Genomic DNA, 22565 nt, shown 5'->3' with positions numbered 1-22565 from the left:
TGAAGAGAAAATAAATCACGACTAGGTTTTATAAACACAATTGTGACATTACAGACCTCAGAAACTAGCAATTATTTTCACATACTCCTGTAGCACCCACAACAAAGGTTAGGTAAGACTGCTGAGTATCTCAGCAACAATTTCCCAGAGTCCCCTGGTTTCACCTATTTATGAATGTCAGGTTTAACTTTCATTAAACTTTCATCAACTTTCGAGTTAAAGCCCTGTATATAAAAAAGAGATAAAGACAGAACGGACGCACACCCAATAGACAGAGGTGCTGGCCAGCATTGTGAGAATGCATAAAAACGAATAGCCGCAGTCTCCAGGGTAGAGAGGGCATCATTGCCCTAAAGAAGGCAAATAGCAGAAACGTTAGCAATAAAAGTTTACATTTTGGAGTTAATGGTGTGTGCGGCTATTCACTTTTTATACAACGTCCTGAATAGAAGTCGTAAAACCCGGTTAAAGGGGAAAACAATGACTACACGCCCTCTACGTCGGCTCCTGCTCAATTACTGGGCTATTGTTCTTAGCGGCTCAGGAGCCTATCACTGAAATGGCAGACAGAAAACAGGCAGCGCTGGCACACAGTGTGGCTGGCTGACTGGCGTGTCGCTGTCATGCTGATAAAGGTCTGGCCTCCATAGGTGTTCCTCATTACAGGCCTCCCGCCCCCTCAACACCTGCCTGTGGAGACATGGGACCCGGTGGTACCGCTGACAGCCTCGGCTGACACACACACACACACACAATCAATGTACCTGAGCAAGGGCTTTTGTTTACTAACAAAGGATTGCAAAATGAAAGGGTGGCTAACCTCCTGTCTTGCAATCTTGCGGGGGGGAGGGGGGTGATGAAAACATGGACTGTGTTTGTGGTAATGCGGGGGCACACCAGTGATTGGTTAATTAGTGTATTTGTGGTGAAAGAGACAGGTAGAAAGAGAAAGGTAGCGTTCATTCGCAATCTGGTCTAGACTCTGTACTTGAGGGATCCAGTGGAGCTTGTTTGTTTGAGCACACCCCGAAGCAACAAACAACAACATCAACAACAACAAACTTCTTTTTCTCATTTCTTGCTCAACACTGGCTTTACATTTTTACAGTGAGCTATACCCAAAGCCTTACCTGAATAGCTTCCTAGTCTTGGAGCATTGCTGTCTGGACCATCATAGAACTCCAGGGAATCCCAGTTATGCTCAGTCGCAAAACTCACTACCTGGATCTTAGAGTAGATGGAGTGGAAAGTTAGAAACCATCACTAACATAGCAGCACTTCAGTTGTACATGTGAAGCAACACACAGAAGGCAACATGAATTACATGAAGGAGAGATTCTTGTCCATTTTTCTGTATCAACACATAAAATAATGATATCAACACAGAGACTAGCAAGGCAAAGAAAAGAAAGACAGGGAAGTTCAAAAACATACTCTCTCACCACTCTAGATTAAACATCATCGGCATTCATAATGCAAAGGACATTAAGAATTCTCTTTATTATTCAAAGTTTCTAAACTTTTTTTTTTATTCATGTTACCGATACGTTTCATCTCAAACATTTCATTTGCAGGACTTCAAACAGCTTTCTGTCTTGCTTACTTGGATTCCGGCCCCCTCGGGCACCGAGACCTTCCACACGCAATTCACGTTGTTGTCGTAGGGCTCGGGGTAACCTGGGGACAGGATGGTCCCCTTGCGTGCTGTCAACACCCCTCCGCATGGCACTGGGAAAAAGAGAAATAGAGGAAAAAAACACAAGCCCATATGGGCTGGATGTTAATAATCATATTTCAGCCTTGAAGGGTTAAAGGTACAGTCCTGGACTATACTCCACACAAATAAACCAACACAGTGTCTTGACCTGAGTCATACTCTATTTCAGCCCATCAACAATGTTACCTCAGGATTACTGAAGGAAGAGGTAATGATTTGATTCAATCTCTTACCTGGATCAAGGATGACATTTTATGAAAGGCTTCACTCTTTACAAATGGCAAATGAAAACAGCTATTACAACTTATTTTAGTCTGAAGCCCACATCCTTGGTGAGCAATGATTCATAACTCGAAAACACAGGTTGGCTTTTTTATTTATTTGTTTCAACAAGGCTGTCAAGGACGCCTGCCTTGTCGTCACGTGTCGGCCAAAGTGGCAGGGAGATGAGGTTTGACTAAAGCGGACGCCGTCAACATCCATAACCGGCTTAGTCCAACAAAAGGGGCCTGCCAGGGCTTATCGCTTAAATGCCTTCACACAAACTCACACATTCCTTTTGATTTGGGTATGACACATTTTAAAAGGACACAGAATAATGTCAGCGGCTCTAAAAAAAGGAGGGGGAAAAAAGGTGTGACATTTTGCCTTTCTCCCAGTAGAGAGGCTCGGTTAAGCAATTTCCTCTTGTTTGTTGAAGCGCTGCCAACTATTGTCTCCCATACCACAGGAGGCTTGCAAGCGAATCTGTCGATATAAAAAGCTTGGCCCCCCCCAACACCCTCCTCCTCTCTGTAAGGGTCTGATGCTATCTGTCAAGGACAACAGGATAATCTAGAGGTCAACGCCAATCACTTTGTTTAAACAACTAAGAGCAGGTTGGGACATAATGATTGATGTCTTATATTGGAGAGGAAATGGCTGGCGTACATCTGAGTACACAGTTGGGAGGGAGAGGGAGAGAGAGAGAAAGAGAGAGAGAGAGAGAGAAAGAGGGAGAGAGAGAATGGAGAAGTATGTGGAAGCCAGCTCAATACATCTGTGTCGGGTGGTAAATTATTGAACAAAAACAGTTCAGAGCAATTTCAGGCTCATTCATATTTTAGCACTGATAGAATGCAGCAGGGGTCCTGGTAATCAGAATGGATTCCTAACCTTTCAGCCAGACAACACCCTGCTGGCCAGCAAATAATGACAGAAAAGAGCATTACCTTTGTTCCTGTACAGCTCAGACAAGGTTTGGCTTATTTGAACCATTCGTGCACATACAGTGTATCTATATTCATCTTAAATGTCAGCTTGGTGATTGTTTTATTTGCTTGACATACTGGACGAATATTGTAGTGGAGTGCTCCAAGAAATCCAAAATGGTCTGATTCAACACTTTATATCACTTGCATTATGACAAAAGAGCAACGTGTTAGACACAGGAATGTTTTGTTTGCCTGCATGGACATTAACACAGACGTTGGGCCTTTGAGGATGGCAGAGATTGCATGAGCTGGCGTGCTCATCAGGACATTCTCCCCCCGGCCATGCCCAGCGCTCCTAAAGTCCCGCTCACTCGAGTGGACGGGCGGCGGGAGGGGAAACGTCTGGCCTGTTTGCATTAAGGCGCTCCAGGCGAGGAGCTGCAACCGTGGGCACTGGACGGAGCTGGCAAACGCAACACTAATCAACCCTCTCTGTCTCCGAGGTGTAAAAAGGTTGACAGCTCAGGGTGGCTGAAGCCTCCTGGTGACACGTTATGTTTCGCTGCTCTGTGTCTCTCTCTCACACTGTTCAATTTATCTCTTCTTTTCTCTCTCAGTGTTACCGGTATTTCTGGCAGGAGTAGTCACTCTTCTATTTTCCTGGGATAGCACTACTAGCAGCAGATGTTTGAAGCGTGACACAGTCCTATTCCAATTGATTGTTTGGTCCACTGTACACTGGTTTACAACAATGCTACTAAACAGTATTTTGCAGTAATTGAATAATGTTGAATTGTATAAAATGCTGCTAACCAGTACTTCACAATAATCTTACAATGTTACATTATAGTTAAAGGTGATTAAGTCATACTTAACAACAAATGTGCATTGTTACAGTACATACTGTGTATATACCCACAATATTGTCAATAGAATGTCTGAAATACAAATGTTGATGCATATCTTACCGACACATGTGGGTAAGGAGTCGTTCCACTGTGCGAGGGTGTCGGGCACTGCTTCACAGCGGATGGCTGAGGAGCCATGGAGGGTGTAGCCAGGGTTACACTCAAATGTCACCGACGCACCCACAGCAAAGTCGTTCCCGATGCGCTTGCCGAAGCGTGGCTCAGGTACTGAGCTGCACTGGGTGGCACTTGTGCGTGGCACCGCTGAGGACAAAGTTTTAGAGGATGACAAAAGGTGTTGAAAATCCTACACCTAATTGGACAGTCCTAAAACTACACCCCGCTACACACACACACAAAGCAATTCAAAGTACTTTACACATCTTGAAGAGTAACATTCAGAGAGACCAGCTCAGTTTTCCATATGCTGATGTGGTCAATTGTGTCAATTACAGCACATAGGTGCAAGAGAATAAGAATAAGACCCTTCTGGTAGCAGCAAAACGTTTAAGATATTTGACTGTTTTTGCTAGTGGATGTTTTGTACTGTCTGTGATTAGATCAAACACCTGACTGAAACTTCCCTAAAATACTGTATTATTTAAAACGTGATGACTTGGCTGCTTAAAAACAATTTGTAATTACTTTACTGAATCATACTGCAGATTTGGTTTCTTCAATATGGCTTCACCATCACAGCAAAAGCACTGTGGACTACACCAAACTCAAGAGATCTGCTATTTATTTTCGGAATAGCTCTGGAGACACAATTAGAGCAAGTTGATAATTCATTCAATTCACAGTTTTACAGTCTTATAGTGTTCTGCTTCAGTGATGCTACCCAATAAGAAAACAAATCTGGACACACTCTCCAAATGCTTGAGAGCCACACTGGACTATTAGCCAAAGTGTGTGACTGCCATCATCCTTGTTTCCAACATGTTTGCTGCTGCGAGGCGCCCATAACCATAATTTGAGCCTGCGAGCAGCCATTACTTCAGCGCTTTTCATTTGGCTTAGCCGACAGGAGAGACTCGGAAAAAAAGGACTCCATAGTGTTGTTGTGCGAGAGCAATTTGCCTCAGCCTTGGCTGGCTGCAATCTCTGCGTTTTGGTGACACATCTTTGGTTTGATAGCTGTTCAGAGAGGGCTAAAGATTAGTGTTAATTTCGTCAGACAAGACGAGAGGAAATATGTTCGTCAACGACCTTTTTTTCCATGACTAAGACGAGACGATGACGAGACGGCAGTCCTGAAACACTGACTAAGACTATCTTAAGATGCATTATTGTTGACGAAAAAAGACGAGACTAAAATGTTTTGCATGAAATAAAAACTAAGATAAAATCTCTCTTCATTTTTTCGTCTACAAAATGAGAAGACAGAATATCTAGCTGTTACGTTTTCAAAATATTCCGAATGAGTTCATACGCAACAGCTTTCCTGTAGTCTACGTGCTGTTGCTCCAACCCTGTGGCTGCAACACAAAACTACATGGAACAAAAACACTGGAGATTTCTGCCAAGCTAACTACCTAAGCTTTATGCCACAATGCTACATACCCAGAAGTTGAAGCTTCTCTCATACAAATTAACATCCCCCAGAATGTCCATACGAAAATGTTCATCATGTAATGTCAACTATTTAACTACTTAGACCAGTGGTCCCCAAACTTTTTCTTCCGAGGGCCAGCTTACTATGCCTGGCTGTAAGAGAGGGCCAGAGACTCGGAGTATATCAGTAACCATAAATAGCTTAGTGCTGTGAACAACAGCAGTCTACCTTAGTTGAATATTCCATTACATTTAATCTATAGGCTTTTGCAATTTAATACCATTGTTAACTGTGTTTATATTGCCATCATGCCATATCAGTGTAAAATGTAACTCAAATGAAATAATACTAATAAAAAGACTTTTGCATTCCCAAAAGTATTAGCAGGTAGTCCCAAAAGTATTTCATTAAAAATGTGTGAACTCTGAACTCTGAAAATGTAAAGTTCTCAAACTATTAGAATTTTATGAAGTGCTGAAGTGGTCTGAAATGACCACCATTCAACATTTGAACAAATAAAAATAATTATCCCAGAAAGTCCCAGAAAAATGACTTGAATATACTGTAAGTTAGTTAGTTATTAACAATTCATTGATAAACTTTTAGAATACTTTGAGCACTGATGCAGTCAGCATAGCCTCATTGCATTTTTTGCAGATAGGCCTACATTTCATTCCGTTTTTGATGGCAAACGCGAAACAGCGCCAAAACAACCACCAGTGGACAAAAAGAGTATTACATGTGTACTGTTAAGACTCGTCATAGAGAATGAATGGGGGAAATTGCGGAGGTTATAGTTTGACGATGTCGTACTCTCGTGTGGGCCGGTTGCTATATACCACGGACATGTTTTGGGGGGCCACCCAAAATGAGGTGGCGGGCCGTAGTTTGGGGACCACCGAGTTAGACTGATGATGCAAAGTCTGCTAGCAAGTAAGCTAATATGGAAAGCTATGGCTAAGCTATGGCTAAGATGGAGAGTCTGTTTGGGGAATGTGTTGTGTTTGGGCGCATATCGCCATCTAGCGAGGCGGAGTAAAACATTAATACTTTGGCCTATGACAGTGTTTCTCAAACTTTTTCAGTTTCAGAACCACTTAACTAACCCTAGCTAAAAAAAAAAGATTAGACCTACTTCAACAGTAGCCTATAATTAGTCAACACAATAGGCCTACTACGAATATGACAGTGGTCCAGTCAAATATTTTACTGTCTATGGTCAAATCCCAGACGAGCTATAACTGTAGCTCGACTTACCTGTGCATGTAAACATACTGACTGACAAAAAATCAGAATGAGTAATTATAACAGACGAGTAGCCCTGTGGACACACAATATTGTTGGAAAATTGAGATGTGTGAAACACTATTTGACTTAAATGGTAATCAGAAATAATTTTATATAAAAAAATGTGTTGACTAAAACTGACTAAGACTAAGAGACCTTTAGTTTTCTTTTGACTAAAACTAGACTAAAATGACGAGACTTTTAGTCGACTAAAACTTGACCAACAAAAATGATATTTGAATGACTAAGACTAAGACTAAATTAAAAATAGGTGACAAAATTAACATTTTCACTGCATCACGAAACTCGATGAATGAGTCATTCATCGAGTTTCGTGATGCAGTGAAAATGTGCGTTTAAAATGGACATGAGAAGCTCGCTCACGCTCAGTGGCTTTCATCCATTGAAAATACATAAATCACATGAGGGTCTAATGCTGAGATTGTGGTATACAACCTTGAGAAACACGAAGCACACTTTAAAAACTAATGAATGATAAAGCACATTGAGTCTCTCTCTCTCTCTCTCCAACAGTGTCAATGCATTTAAGTGGTTAAGAGCTGTACAAAATGGCAGCCCCATCCCTTCTCTGTGCTTCACAATGGAGGTGCAGCTGGTTAGGCTTAACACTGGCCTCCAGTCCTTCAGCTTCTGTAAAGATGCACGAATCAGGCGAAGGCGTCGGGAGACTGGCGTTTAGGGAGCTTTGCACACGCAACTCAACTCGGCCGGCTAGCGGAGACGAGGGGGGTTTTGGCACATTTCCAAAACAGTGCCACACTGCGGGACGTTGACACTTCCTACCCGCATGGTCCCGACAGACTACTTTGAGGAGATTTAGAGAGGAACTCATGGTACTTTTCCCCCACTCACTCTCTCTCTCTCTCTCTCTCTCTGCAGAGTTATAAGAAGCTTGATCATTTCTTTTTTTATTTATTTATTTTTCTGGGGGAAAAAAGAAGAAAACCATTTCCCTGGATATTTGAAACATTTGCTGAGCAGAACATCATCATGCGTCGGATAGTGCTGAACTGACGGGTTTTCAGCTGGTAAGCATCGTCAACAGATAGCTGACAAGAAAAGCTCTACCAAACCTCTGGGGTGGGGGCTGGTAGACTGAAAAGAAAATTGTGGATTGCTTTTACAAATGTCTAGAACATTCTGAACCAGCTGAACTACTCTTCTGTGTTTTTTCAACTATCTCTTCAACTATTGCTTACAGTAATTACATTTGCATCTTTCTACGCACAGAAACCCCAGTTAGACATTAGTTACACATTACCCAAGTGATCAACAGACCTATACTGAACTATGTAGCATACCAATAAAGAGCTGTGAATGTTCTGCCGTTTTAATGTTCACATTTATTTACAGGGTTCCTACACATTTTAGCTGGGTCATTTTTAGTTGTATCTTAGTTGTATCATAGTTGTACAGTATCTTGACGATGGGGACTGACAGTTTAGCTACATAACAGTAGGTTATTAGTTATTAAGTGATTAGTACTGCAAATGCAATAGTCTGGAAACACAAATATTTCTCCATACCCTTGTTTCTTTTTTCCATACTTATCCAGACCTGGAAATTACTAAAATCAAATTCCATACTTTTCCAGGTTTTCCATATTGCGTAGGAACCCTGTATTTACTAATACTTCATTTCATCAGCTTTATTAAGCGGTTCTCTGCCTGACACTTAGACTGGTACTCTTAAGACTGGTACTGTGCTGATGGCAGCTAGTGGTCCACAGGCATACCTTGGTAGACGAAGTGAAATCCCTTGGCCGTCTCTGGGCCCACGGTGGTGAACTTGATGGTGATCTGGTTCCCTGTGCTCAAAGGAAGAGACTCCCCTAGAGCCGGAGAGAAAACACAAAGAAAGACAGAAAGAGACGCATGACATCATTGTTTCATGGATGTTGTGATTCTGATGTTGGAGTTTTTTTTTTCTCTCTCTCTCGTGGACCCCTGCTCCTTTCGTGCTGCCCGAACCACTTAGGATCACACATTGGTGTCCACTGGACGAGAAGGCTCTTGGTACCCCGTGGCTTTGATCTTCCCCTACTCCTTGTGTTTTTGCTCTCGTCTCTTTAGCCTTTTCATGGGCAAATTCAAATCAAGCGCTTGCGTTTGCGCAGGATATGAAGAAGCGTGAGGGGTAGAGGCTTTGATAAGGGCCGCCTGTCTCTCTATTAATCGCTCACCAACCCCCGTTTCACCCCACTCTCGGATCCTCTCCATCTCTCGCGCTAACAGCTTTTCATCCGCACTCGTCTTCCTGCTCGCTCTCTGGGCCTGGTTAAGAGTGGTCCTAATGATGAGGTGCACTCTGGGAAGGGTGTAATTTTCCTGTCATTTCACTTTCTCTCCCTCCCTTTATCACACACACACACACACACACACACACACTGATGATACAGCATCTGCCTTAAGCATTGTAGAGGCCTTTGTGGAAGCAAAATCGTTGTTAAAATTTTGGAAATGTTTATCTGTCCCTTCCATCAGAGAGGGGCGTTACATTTGAGGGAGGTCATCTTAGGTGCCTGCTTCTCTAAAGACCAAGTCAGAGCTCTATTGCCAAAGACCTGTGATTACAGTAAGTGTCCAGATGGACTTCTGCCAGGCCCCTTGAAGCTACAAAAGATATGAGGAGGCACAATTTAATGTCCATGCTTGTGTCTGTGTTTGCAAATACACTGTGTGTGATGTCTGCTCTCTTGCCCCTTGCAGAGTCCCTCACTGGTTGCCATGGGGATTAAAGGGCGGGGTGCTACATACAGTATGGCTTCTAGCTGCAGGGGCTTAAGAGCCTCAGGGAGTCTGGAGTGACTTTTACATGACAGAAAAATGCAACCAGTTGGTCCAAGTCTTGTCTTGTATATGCATGCATGTGCATGTGTATGTGTGTATGTTTAGAGTGTTATAGTGTGTGTCTGTGTGGGAGTCTGTGTAAGTTTCTGTGTGCACCTGAGAGTGTGTGTGAGTGTAGTATTTGTGAGTGTTTGTGATTAATTGTGGTTAATTGTGATTAATAGTCTACATGTTTACATCAAAGATCCTTGATTACTAACTTTACATGTATGTGCATCTATATATGTGAAAACAATGTGTGTGTGTGTGTGTGTGTGTGTGTGTGTCGATCTATATGTGGGATGGCAAGGTTTACCTGAGTGCGAGCCTGACAGTGAGGAGAGCAGAGGAGACTGCTGAGTGGGTCCGTCGTAGATGTCCACCACGTCATTGAGGGAGGTTTGGAACAACACAAACTGTCCAAACAGGACTGCAACAAGAGACACAAACACAAAAAAAAGAACGAGAGTGAGAAGAAGTGTGGAAAACAGCATTAATTATTAAGATCTCGCATGGGAGGCGCAAGCTTTCCGGGCAGGAAAAACACAACACCGGCACAGTCCAGCTTTTAGAGACAACAACAGTCCGTCCCTGAGCTAGGCCGGTGACATCTTCTTGCTCAGAAGTGCTTGTGGCATTGCTTATTTCCCAATGGTGGCCAGAGTTGGCTGGGTTCAGAGCTCCCACATGGCAAAAACTGAAACAGAAGACACGTCCTGGTGGACTAAGGTTGTTTTGTAAACCAGAGCTCCCCTTAATTCTGCTTGTGCGCCATGTGAAGGGAACGCGCCTTTCTAATTTGCTAATAGTGTTACACAAGTACATCATTATTCTTCATTAGATCAGTGCGCTTAAGAAAGTGCACAAAAGGACTCCCCAAGGCAATAAGACTGTATGTTTATTTAAAATCATTGAATTGGCTACCTACAGAACAGCAGCCCCCTCTGTCTCTCTCTTCCCCCTCTCTCTCTATTTCTCTCTCTCTCTATCTATCTCCCTGCTGTTCACTTGCTCTCTCTCTCTCTCTTTTAGAGGGCGGCAGTGGCGTACTAGGCTTGTATCCTTCTGTACCGTCTCATGCACAGACGAAGCCTCATTTGCCATCCACCGCTTTGATCGTGTCATTTTAAAGTCGGACACAATCATTACTATGCTGCTAATTAGCATTACAAACATTCTTTGCCCTGAATGACTGAGCTGGAAGTAGTTTATCTATCGAAAAAAGAGAAGAAAAAGAAAAACTTGCATGAGTTTAGTCAGAGAGAGGGAGGGAAGGAAAGTCAAAGATATCTGAACTGCCTGAGCAATTTCGTATTCTTCCTTGTTTCCATGGAAACAGAAGAAAACATACCACACACACTACAGAAAAAGGCTAACAGCCTGTAGATAAAAAAAAATTCAATATGTAAAGGTCAACATTTGCTGGTCAATGATGGTCTCCTCTCACATGTAACGAAAGTGTGTGTGTGTGTGTGTGTGTGTGTGTGTGTGTGTGTGTGTGTGTGTGTGTGTGAGAGAGAGTGTGGCCTAATAAGGACAAGTGATTGCCCCAACAGGTCCAGTGTGCTGATCTGATTTTATTGTGCCACGAGCTGCCCGGCACCACTGGTGTGTTTTCACAGCAGGTACGTTGGGGCATTAGGAATCTGTTAGAGATGCTAATGAAATGACACGAGGCTCGAGGCACGATGGCGGGCTACATATGCTTGGCGTCGCCACGTCCTAATTAAGCAGGGAAAAAGAGCTACCTGCTGTCCTCGGCCGAAGGTGTGTAATAATTATTACTGGATCACACACACACACACACACGCTCACAAATGCAAACAAAAAACACGACGCCACATGACAACACACTACTGGTCCCACACACACCTCAAAGGGGGCTATCAGACTTAAGGGCCGCAAACACAGCATGCTTCCCTCACCCTCCGACTTTGGAGAAGACAGGAGGACGAAACAGGCTAGGAATCCTTCCTACCCCTCGTGTTTGGGCTGCAATTAGAGCTCTTTCTGGATGTGAAAAAAGGGCTATTGACTCACAGGGGTGAAGTCAATTGAGCGCTGTGAATGCAACTTTAATGAGATATAATCAAATGCTTATTAGCCACAAAAGAAAAAGAAAATACATGACGAGCCCCGCAGGACGCAACTGCGCTGAGACAAGAAGTAGTCTGGGCTCAAATATGATACCTGTTTCATGAAGGTATCTCAAGACAAGCTCACTCTTTTTGGTCTCGCCCAGGTGTCCAAACGCGGAGGCACACTTTACAAAACTGCACCTGAAAGCTTAGTTCTGGGGAACAAAATGTTCTCATGAATACATTTGAATAATATGCATGGGTCAAACTGTTGAAACAAAAGCTGAGAGAGGGGGGAAGGGGGGGGCAAGGGTGCCCGGATTAGTGGTCCACTAAAACAAACCGACCCATCCAAACATGAGCTTTGTTTGTTCAAACATTAAAAGACTTTTTTTGTGCCACTGCTGTCACCAGTGTAATGCTTTAGTGCAGTGTCACCGTAGGCAATGTGAAATACCAGCGTACTCTTGCAGTTCAAAAAAAAAAAAAGAAGAAGAGGAGGGGAAAAAAGGAGGGAAAAGGGCAAGGGGATTTGCAACGCTCCCTTCGCCTGAGCCGTGTTTGGCAAAAATCAGGCTCCAGCCCATCATGCGGCTGACTGCGACAGTGCTCTCTGGCTGGCTGCATATATTAAACTTTCAAAAAGATCACGAACGAGCGCGAGCAACAGTCAACTTCTCACCATGGGGATGCTTTTCTTTTCCAGGGCTGGGAGCTGGCAAGGTGACTGAGAGAGGAGGCCACGGCGAGGTGAACTATACAGTATAGTCTCTTCATCACTTTCATTGCTACATGCTCTCGTGTTGGCAAGCAAGAGAGCCCTACTCATTTGGGCTGGCAGGAAAAGTCTGCAATACAGTACAGTACATTCACGGGCGACTATGTGAGCCTTTTTATCCCTGGCAAACACAGCCACTTGGAAACCTCAGATTCCCAGCATACACGTGCGTCGCCCCGGCACTGTGGTGTTTTTAATTCCTTTTTTTTTCTCTTTCAAATATTTATCGGTTCCTTTTATTTGGCTCACTTTGCTGTGAGGATAAATCTCAATAGGCTTGCATGTGAAGTCTGGTCCTTTCAAGGACACGAGGGAGTGTAAGTGCACTGTTTCCTCTTTTACATTCTGATGCACGTGTTAACATATAAATACGTATACTCGATAGGCATTCAGACTTTCCAACATGATGATGCGAAAGGAAACTCTCAACATTCCTATAGCATCAAATATACACCTACATACGGTAGCCTATACAAAAATGTATTTCATTCATTTTCTTAAACCCCCTACCCGCCCTACAAACACACACACAAACACACACACACACACACACAACATAAGAACCGATATAAAGTATTTAGACAGGCAAACACAATCTTTACTTCATTCAGATACCTACACATGGTCATACACCCCCAATGCCACAAAACGCACACACACATCCACAGGAATACAAACATACAAACACAAACACACAAACACACACACACACACAAATATAAAAAAATATATTTACAAGAGTGAGTTCATACGTTGAGGAAACACACAGTATTGTGATGAATTCACACGCATTAAAAACCCTCCATGCAACAAAACAGCCACATCTTCCAACCCCACCTCCCCTCTCTCTCCATGGCTGCCCTGCCGTCACGCCCACACAGGGAGTGAAACACCTGCACCTTCAGCAGGTAAGTAAGCAGACAGACAGGCAGTGACGTGGTCCGACTCCTCTACAGAGAGAGAGAGAGAGAGAGAGAGAGAGAGATCTGCAGCCCCATACGAGATTGCCCACTCCTGTGTGAGTCTCACACTTAACACGTTTTGACAGATGCTTACTGGGTTATATGGAAATGAGGCCATAGATTAATTCAGGCCCGTTTGGAGGGTTGCGGGTGTGGGGGAACATTTTGCAGGAGAGAGATGGAAAAAGAGGGAGACGGAAAGATTGAACGATTTTTTCCCCTCTCCTTCCTAAAAAGAGTTCCTGCTGGCTGTCTCTCTGTTTCATAGCAGCAAGCTGCAGCCACATGTGACTGCTGCTTTATCCTGATCAGGCAGAAACGGACACACAAACAGACACACACGCACAAACACACACACACACACACACACACACACGCACACACACACACGTATACCTTGCCTTACACCTTTGTGACAGCTCACCAAGATGAATGAGGAGCCAGCTCTGAGAGTGAGCTAGCGTTAAGAAGGGAGGGCTGTGTGCGCGCGCGCGCATGTGTGTGTGTGTCGATGACGTCATTGCTCACTGCAGCAGGAGCCCGATGCCAGCCTAATCTGCAATGTGTGCTGGAATGGCAGACGGGGGCCGCCTCTATCTCTGCCCGCCTTGTGTTTGTCTCTCAGGGCATCACGGCTGCGTGTGCTCCTCATGCCCCTGCGGGCCCCGGGCCCCTGGGCCCCCTAGCCTCACACTGCCAGTCAGGGAGGTGACGGATTGATGCCGATGACTTTTGCCGTGGAGGTCTATGGCTTGAAAGGAGTGCCGAGTCGGCCCCGCCATTTAGTTTGCTCATCATTACAGAGAACTGCTGCACTGGGTTAATGGACTGAATGGTTTGCAAATGCAAACGGTACGGAAGGGCTAACTGCTAACGTCTCGTGAGATAAACAGCAAACTGAAAACTTTGCACACACTGGACAGCCTCTTGAAAACATTTACGAATATGAGAGTTGTATGCAAAGCACGTAAATTATACACAGTAGCTTGTGATAATTAGCTTATATTATTATATGTAAGTATATTTGTATGCTTGTAGCTTGTATCAATTAGCAGAACATCCCACATTACATTCTAAACTGAATTTCCAAAGAGCCATTACTAATAAAAACTGTTGTCTTCTCGATGCTTCCTAGCTGTGGACAACCATCTAAGTGAGTTAGCATAAGTGAGCTGTATGTAAATGTGAAATTCAAAATATATAGCTTAAGCTTTACCATAACTAGCCATCGTAAATATCTGAGAAACAGCCGTGTCTGAGCACAGTGTCATGCCACAGTATATGAAGTATTCATGGAAATCATGAGAGATGTGAAAAGTGCAATATATATATGGGGTCCGCAGAGGATGTAGAGGATGCTATTCATGGGAAGCCATGCACAAAAGGCAACTACTCCAAACACACAGGCCTGGTCACTGGGTGGCCCCTGTGGTCCTGCAAGGGTGAGGAGGCTTTTCGTGCTTCTGGTCCTGGTCCTAAGCTGCACATGTGGCGTCCCATACGGGACAAAATCTCACCACATTTTGATGGACATCTTTCTCGGTTTTTTTTTGTGAGACTGAAACTCGTGGGAGCGGTTAGCAGGTTTGCTTGTTTACCCCTGACTCTCCCACTCTCTCTCTCTCTCTCTCTCTCTCTCTCTTTCTCTCTGCAATGGTTAATATCTCCAGAAGGCAAGCGCTCGGCGAGAGTGAACCTGTCACACGATAAAGGCAGATGTCAGGCCCACGCACCACATGTCAAATAGACAGTGCACACAGCACATAGGGAAGGGTGGCATCCTTCAACAGCTTTAAAGAACATACAGAGAGAGATAGCGAAAGAGAAAAGTGAGAGAGAGGGGGGAGACAGAGAAAGAGATGGAGAAGGAGAGATGGAGAGAGGAAGGAGAGAGAAGAACAAGACAGAGAGACTGAGTTGGAGAGAAAGTGTGAGAACAATGAAAGAGACTGACAGACTGAGAGAAAAGGAGAGAAGGAGAGAGTGACAGGGTGAAAGAACACAAGATAAAAAGAGGTAAGAGAGAGTGACAGTGCTAGAGGACAGGACAGGCAGCCATAAAATACTGAATGGGAGAGAGAAAAGTCCAAAAGACTACCTTGCTACCGCCACGCTCTGTCCCATGTTTTCAGATGACCGCCTCAGGAAAGGACACTAATCAAAGGAAGACCACAAATACCGTAACCATAGTCTTTATATTGTAATCTCCTTTTGAAGCAATTTATGTTTTGCTTTTCTGTAATTACCACAAATATCAGAGAGAAAAAGAGAGAAGAGAGAGAGAGAACAGCTCGACTGTCACATCCGTGCTTTAATGCTGCTGCATGGAGCACACACTGTGTGTGTGTTGACACCTCAGGCCAAGCCACACTGTCCTCGCTCAGCCGTTTCCATGGAAATGAGCGCTGCGCTCGGTCCTGGCTCGGGCTCCACGGAGCACGCAGGTGTGACCGGCTGGTTACTGAAATCTGCTGGACACAGGGTGCGGGGAACTGAGCCTCCATTAGACATGAGCCAGACACACACACACACACACACACACATATATATCACACACACACACACATATCACACACACATCACACACACACACACACACACACACAAACAACACACACACACACACACACACACACACACACACACACATCACACACACATCACACACACATCACACACACACATCACACACACACAATCACAACACACACACACATCACACACACACACACACACACACACACTGGGGAAGTGTTGCAGGCACAAACTCTTGCTTTATGTCCTCCCTCCCCAGAGACCCAGCGGATCCAGATCCCATTGCTTTATTCTCTCGCTCGGACGCACTGGAAACGGGGCTGTGGGGCGCACTGAGGCGAGGGCCTCACCAAGGTCATGACCACGATGCTTCTGGGTAGCCAGGGATGTTGGGGGCAGGGGGTCTCTCCCTCCCTCCCACAGGGAGCTCTCTGTGGATGGACTCCGAGCTCAGTGAGGCCAGTCTGGACCTTCGTCTGGAACACATCATTCCTCATTCCTCCCTCCTCATTCCTCCCTCCCATTCCTATGTTGGGCATCCACACTGCAATCCCACACCTCCCTTTACTGAGTGTCTCTCTTTGTTTCTTATTTTTCTTATGCTTTTTCGCTGAGGGACTTGGTGGATTCACAGCCCCACAGGAGAAAAAAAAGAAGAAAGGCAAGTGAAATGAAAAGAAAAGAAAGACAGAGAGAGAGAGAGAAAGTTTTCATGTGTGTGTGTGTGTGTGTGTGTGTACCTGACACACTCGCTTAGCCATGAGTCAGCCTGCCAAATGGAAAACAGTCATCTCTGTCCATTTCCCTCTCTGCCAATATAATGGCTGTCCTAATTACTGGTCTCAGGGAGCCATTCGCTCAACTATTGCGGCACGGCAGCCAGATAGGAGACAGCAAACACCCACTCTAAAAATAAGTACAGCACTTATACGCCATTTTTTTAAGAGATCATAGGAACATACAGTCTGTCAGAGGCCAGAAAATTATGCCATCCACTCAAGTTTTTCTTATTCACATAGAACTAAGACATGTGGTTAATCTGTAAGACATCCACAATTTCTGCTTCTAATAAGCACCATTAACTATACAGTAATTGGTGGTCATCACATAGTGCACATGACATGAAGCATCCTTAAATACTCCTCCTCATACAACCCTGGCAGAATCTGACATTTGCCTTTGCAGCCTTCACACACGGCACACTATAGGCTGCGTCCGCAGAGATAATGCCACATGTTCAGCCATATAACAGACAACGGTCCTAAGGCCACATGTCTCTGTTGGGGTCTCAATAATTAATGGTTACTGTACATCTCCCCCATATGTCACATGGTTGGTTCCCTGCAGGCATAAATCACATCTTATCAAATATTGCCGGGGTGCCATGGTCGAGTGCTTATGAGCGTGGGGAAATGTCACATTTTGTTTACGTTACGTGCTGTGCTGGTTTAGATTGCCCGTTTGTGTGTGTGTGTGTGTGTGTGTGTGTGTGTGTGTGTGTGTGAGAGAGAGAGAGAGAGAGAGAGAGTCCTCTGCTTTCTCAACACATGGTGGGGACAGAGGAATCAAGCACAAATAAAGAGATGAGGGAGGGAGGGAGAGAAGGAGAGAGGGAGAGAAAAAGAAAGGGAGGGAGAGAGAGAAGGAGAGAGGGAGAGGGAGAGAGGAGAGAGGGAGGGAGAGAGGGAGGGAGGAGAGAGAGAAGGAGAGAGGGAGGAGAGAGAGAAGAAGAGAGGGAGAGAGAGAGGGAGGGAGAGAGAGAGGGAGAGAGAAGGAGAGAGGGAGGGAGAGAGAGAGGGAGGAAGAAAGGGAGAGATAAGGAGAATACATGATCAAGACAAAGAGTGAAGGGCACACATGTGGGGGTGGTGAGAGGGTAAAAAAACAGAAAGTCCTGCAGAGCACTGAAGACAGAGACATACAGCTCTGTGTACACTTCACAAGGCCTGGCAGCCTGGGCACATACGCCAGCATGAGATAGGACAAGTAAACAGAGACACAGAGAAACAGAAAGAAAGCAACACACACACACACACAAGACAACACAACACAACACAACACAACACAACACAACACACACAGACAACACACAACACAACACAACACAACACAACACAACACAACACACACAGACAACACAACACAACACAACACAACACAACACAGCACAACACACAACACAACACAGCACAACACAACACAACACACACACACACAGACAACACAACACAACACAACACAACACAGCACAACACAGCACAACACAGCACAGCACAGCACAGCACAACACAACACAACACACACACACACAGACAACACAACACAACACAACACAACACAACACAACACAGCACAACACAACACAACACAGCACAACACAACACACACACAAAGATGTGGTAAGATGAGACAGAAAGGAGAATGGACCGCAAGAGAGAAAGAGGGAGAGAACGGACGAAAGACAAAGAGAGGAGAGAGGGCTGAAGAGGGAAAGAGGGAGAGAACGGACGAAAGACAAAGAGAGGAGAGAGGGCTGAAGAGGGAAAGAGGGAGTGAGTGCAGGGTTTGAGAATGAAACAGAGACACACACAAATAAAGTAAAATAAGAGGCAGAAAGAGAAAAGCAGGCTCATAAAGAATGATAGAGAGGGAGAGAGAGAGGGAGGGAGAGTCAGCATTGTGCAGCAGCCTGCATTAAAGCCCAGTCATGATGTGTGTGTGTGGCTGTGTGTTGCATGGCGCTGGGGAGCAGGGTGACTGTTTGAGGAGTCTCTGGCTCGGCCCACTCTCATCCCCACATTAGCATTCCGCCCATCTGTGGGATTTGGATGAGCACGCTAAACCCAACGCTTCGCCCCAACCCAGAGTTGGTACGCACCATGGGGGGTTCCTCTCTCCCTCTCTTTCCCTCCCTCTCTCTCTCTATCTGTCTCTCTCTCTGTGCTCAGAGATGGACAGCATGTCAACAGCTATTCACCTTCCCCTTTTTGTGGAAAGGGGTCCAACTGGCACCTCTGTTGCCTCTCCTTTTCCGAGGGAGATCACAATCCTCTCGTTCCCGACAGCTCTGCAAACACACGCACGCACGCACGCACGCAAACACACACACAACACACACACACACACTCTCCTCACCCTTATACCCCCTCTCATCCCTGCTAAGCCATACGCCTGAACACTGTCCACGACAGCCCAATGACAAAACACTTATCCGGCTCTGTTTCGTCATGTAAGCAACTTGACTTATAGCGAGTGCCACGCTCAACCCCCTCTGTTGTCATTTGGGGTGCCAGTAGGTTGCCATGGATGAGCACCAAAGCCCAAAGAGTGTAATGGCATGTTGGGATGTGGGTAGGCTTGCTGGCTTCTGATTTAACAGTGCACCGGCTGGCTAGCATGATTTCATTTAACGTGTCCCTGTTTTTGCTTCGTAAAACGAGTCAATCTTCAAACACAACATACCCTTGCCCGATGCCCGACCTTTAAAAATCCTTACATGTATGATGGTGGGTGATATGGTATGGAGTTTTGTATAAAATCCATACATTACAAAAAATTTATGTTAAAAAAAATAGCAAGAACGTCTTAAGGCTGCCAGCTCTTCGACAGCACTCTTTAGGAAACCACTGTGAAGAGCACAGCAATTCAAATTAAATCAAATCGCTTCCCTATTCATTTTTTGATTGCAGCTGTAACTAGGATCTTTGCCACGGGGTGAATCACTTTGAGCTCTTCTGGTTGACTAGAACCTGACTAGGCAGAAAAGACCCTGAGCTAAGCTTGACAAAAATGAACTCTGTGTGTTTGTGTGTGTTTGAGTGTGTGTGTGTGTGCCTGACTGTATGTGTGTGTGTCTGCTTATGTGTGTGTGTTTGTGCTCTGCTACTGTTGCCTTAGGTTGATGTTGGCATTGATGTGAAATTTGACCGGGAGTGTGGCATGCAGTGCCCCCCTATGTCCCCTCTCCTCATGTGAGTCGACAGAAGAGTGTGTGTGTGAGTGTGTGAGAGAGAATGTGTGAGTGTGTGTGTGTGTGTGTGTGTGTGTGTGTGTGTGTGTGTGGGTGTGTGTGTGGGTGTGGGTGGGGGCATCCCTTCACTGCACAGGGCTGCGTCAGACAGGGTTAAAATGGAGGATCTTTGGCTGCATGCTCTCAAAGCCTCCGCTAACCTCAGGCACCACGGTGGGTGATGCATGCTGGTTCCTCCCCAAAGGTCAGAGGTGAATATCAAGTCGGAGCAGGCTGCAAATATGGACTTTAACCCCCTGCCTTCCCCTAATGGCCACAAGCTGTCTTCCTCTCAGTGGGAGCATAACATTTATAACATTTCCAAGCATTTTTGGCACCCAAGACGAGGAGACAGTGGAAACAAACATTTCTCCCAACCTTCCCATGTTTATTTCCTTACAGTAAACAGCAGTGACAAGGATATTGGCATAAGAGGCAGGCAGTCAAGCCAAACAGCAGCAATGGACCTGGAATGTCATAAAAAAAAGCAAATATGTAACGCCGACTCAAGTAGGATTTGAGAGACGTTTTTCTTTCGAGTTGGATGACAATGTGGTTTTTTGACGCCATGCCACCTGCCAAGCTCGATGCTGGTGAAGGCTGACGGTCTGCCTCTTGGAGACAAAGACAGTGAAAGAGAGAGAGAGAAAGAAAGAGAGATAAAGAGAAAAAGAGAAAGAGAAAGAGAGAGAGAGAGAGAGAGAGAGAGAGAGAGAGGGGAGAGGGAGATGCGGAGCCCTGTTAGTGCCGTACGTGTCAGAATGAGATGGACAGATCTGGAGAGGATTGGAAAAAAAAGTGAGAATGACTCCCACAGATGACTTTTCCCTATCCGTCTGTGCCACACTTCGTGACTCCTTTGGGTTCATCTGAAAAGTTTTTTTTTTGTAGTCTTCAAATCGCGGGGCGGGTGAGTGTCATTTCCATGGTTACTGCGAGGGCCGGCGTGGAAGATCAAGCACACATTGTATCCCCGCACTCAACCTCCATCTCTCTCTCTCTGACTGGCAATAATGTGCTGGGAGTCAATAAATGTTCATTAAAAAAACTCCCCCCTCCCCGTTGATGATAGGCCAAGGCCAGAATAATGCATCACAAATAAGCCTGGCTAATGCAAATCCCTATCCTCTGGGTCCTGCTGTCTGGATGGGGCCACAGTGGTAATACATGGAGATCGCTAGCCAGGGCCAGAGGAGGAGGAGAAGGAGGAGGAGGAGGAGGAGGAGTAGTGGGAGTACGAGTGGGAGGAGGAGGACTCCGAGGCAGAGCGACGACCGTGAGTCCCAGGCCAAACCGCCTCATCGTATCACGGCACAGTCGTCAGAGGCTGGGCTCGACACCACAGAGTCTTTATCCCCTGCACAACGGCGTGGAGGACAAAGGAACATACTACACACAGGGAAAGCTTTGGACTACAAAGAGGACCTCAAAATAAAGTGAGCGGGGTAACGGAGGCATGCTGCGCTGAAATCGAACAGGCTGTCGGACGTGCATATGCTGGCTCTTTTGTGTCACAAGTGACCATATATGGCGGTTCAAATGCTTCCCCTGTGCGTGGAAGAGACCCACATTAAAAGGAGCAATAAAAAAAAAACTACACGCTGATGACACTCTCTGGTCTCATGGTACCAAAGACGAACGGTCTCCAACTGGGCTTAAAAGGCGTTCAGCAAGGCACTTTCCACTCCAGCTAGACCCTGCCGGCTTAACTAATGAAAACCCACTGACATTTAAAAGCACAAAGTAATGGCTCCTCGGGACACAAACTTTCACAGCCAAAACAACAGCCAGCTGACTGCCGCGGGTAAGCAGATGGAGATTACATACAGTATGTTTAAAGCAATGAATTAAGCAATCAATGTCCGGGCCTTGATTAAACGTTTACCGTGGCGAGTGGCGAGGAGCGAGGAATTGCAACACCTAATTAACACACCAAAGCACCAAAGCAAAAATAAATGATTGGCGGGGGGGTTCAGTGCGTGACTTTAACACATCATTCCAACCCTCTTTCCAACAAAGCCCTCCTTTGTTAAATACTCAAGAGTGTTTTAACACATCTTGTTTATTGTTTTTTACATTTGCGAAGTTGACTTTTGCAAGTATGTGCTCGGCATGTCGGAAAACACACAGAGCCTCAAGCCAAGTGAGAGAAAACACCCACTCACACTCTCACACACTCTCACACACACATACACATTCACATACTGTGTACAAATAGCTTGAGTAATTGCAATTTACCGTCTGAGTGTTTGTAGCTTCTGTGCAATATTTAACAGTCAGACATCATTAAACATCTTGCTTTTTTCCCTTCCAAGGAACCATGCACAGGTTTTTTTTGTTTTTTTCACTCCACAATCACTCCATGCACTGTCGGAGTGTGCCTCAGGCCAAGGAGTAGAAGGGTGTGTGTGTGTGTGTGTGTGTGTGTGTGTGTGTGTGTGTGTGTGTGTGTGGTGGGGTTGGTGGATAGATGCAGGGTGTGCGTTGAGGAAGGGGTGGTGGTGGTGGTGGAGGGGTGCACTGAATAATTCATCTCCTCGACCAAACCTGTCATTGTCTGAAATATTGCTGCTATCATTCTTTGTGACAGAATAATGAAACATTAAAAAACGGCTGCAGAGCAGTGCATTTTTTAACAGCGTCTCCGCATCCCGGGGAAATTAATGTATGAATGGCGTGTGGGAGCCAGTTGGA

At 45.2% G+C, this 22565-nt stretch overlaps 1 protein-coding gene across 1 annotated transcript in view; it reads right to left on the bottom strand.

Moving 5' to 3' along the window:
- The window catches only part of csmd3b (CUB and Sushi multiple domains 3b), a 388634-nt gene that overhangs the window by 88229 nt on the left and 277840 nt on the right, over positions 1-22565 (bottom strand). The window contains 5 exon segments of the mRNA XM_048229290.1: positions 1131-1227; positions 1604-1728; positions 3879-4082; positions 8417-8512; positions 9826-9939. Of these exon segments, the coding sequence (XP_048085247.1) occupies positions 1131-1227; positions 1604-1728; positions 3879-4082; positions 8417-8512; positions 9826-9939 (636 nt within the window).

This window comes from Alosa alosa, chromosome 20 (assembly GCF_017589495.1).
Source record: "Alosa alosa isolate M-15738 ecotype Scorff River chromosome 20, AALO_Geno_1.1, whole genome shotgun sequence".
NCBI lineage: Eukaryota > Metazoa > Chordata > Actinopteri > Clupeiformes > Clupeidae > Alosa > Alosa alosa.
Note: the sequence above shows the minus strand (reverse complement) of the source record. Positions and strands in the feature narration are given on the sequence as shown.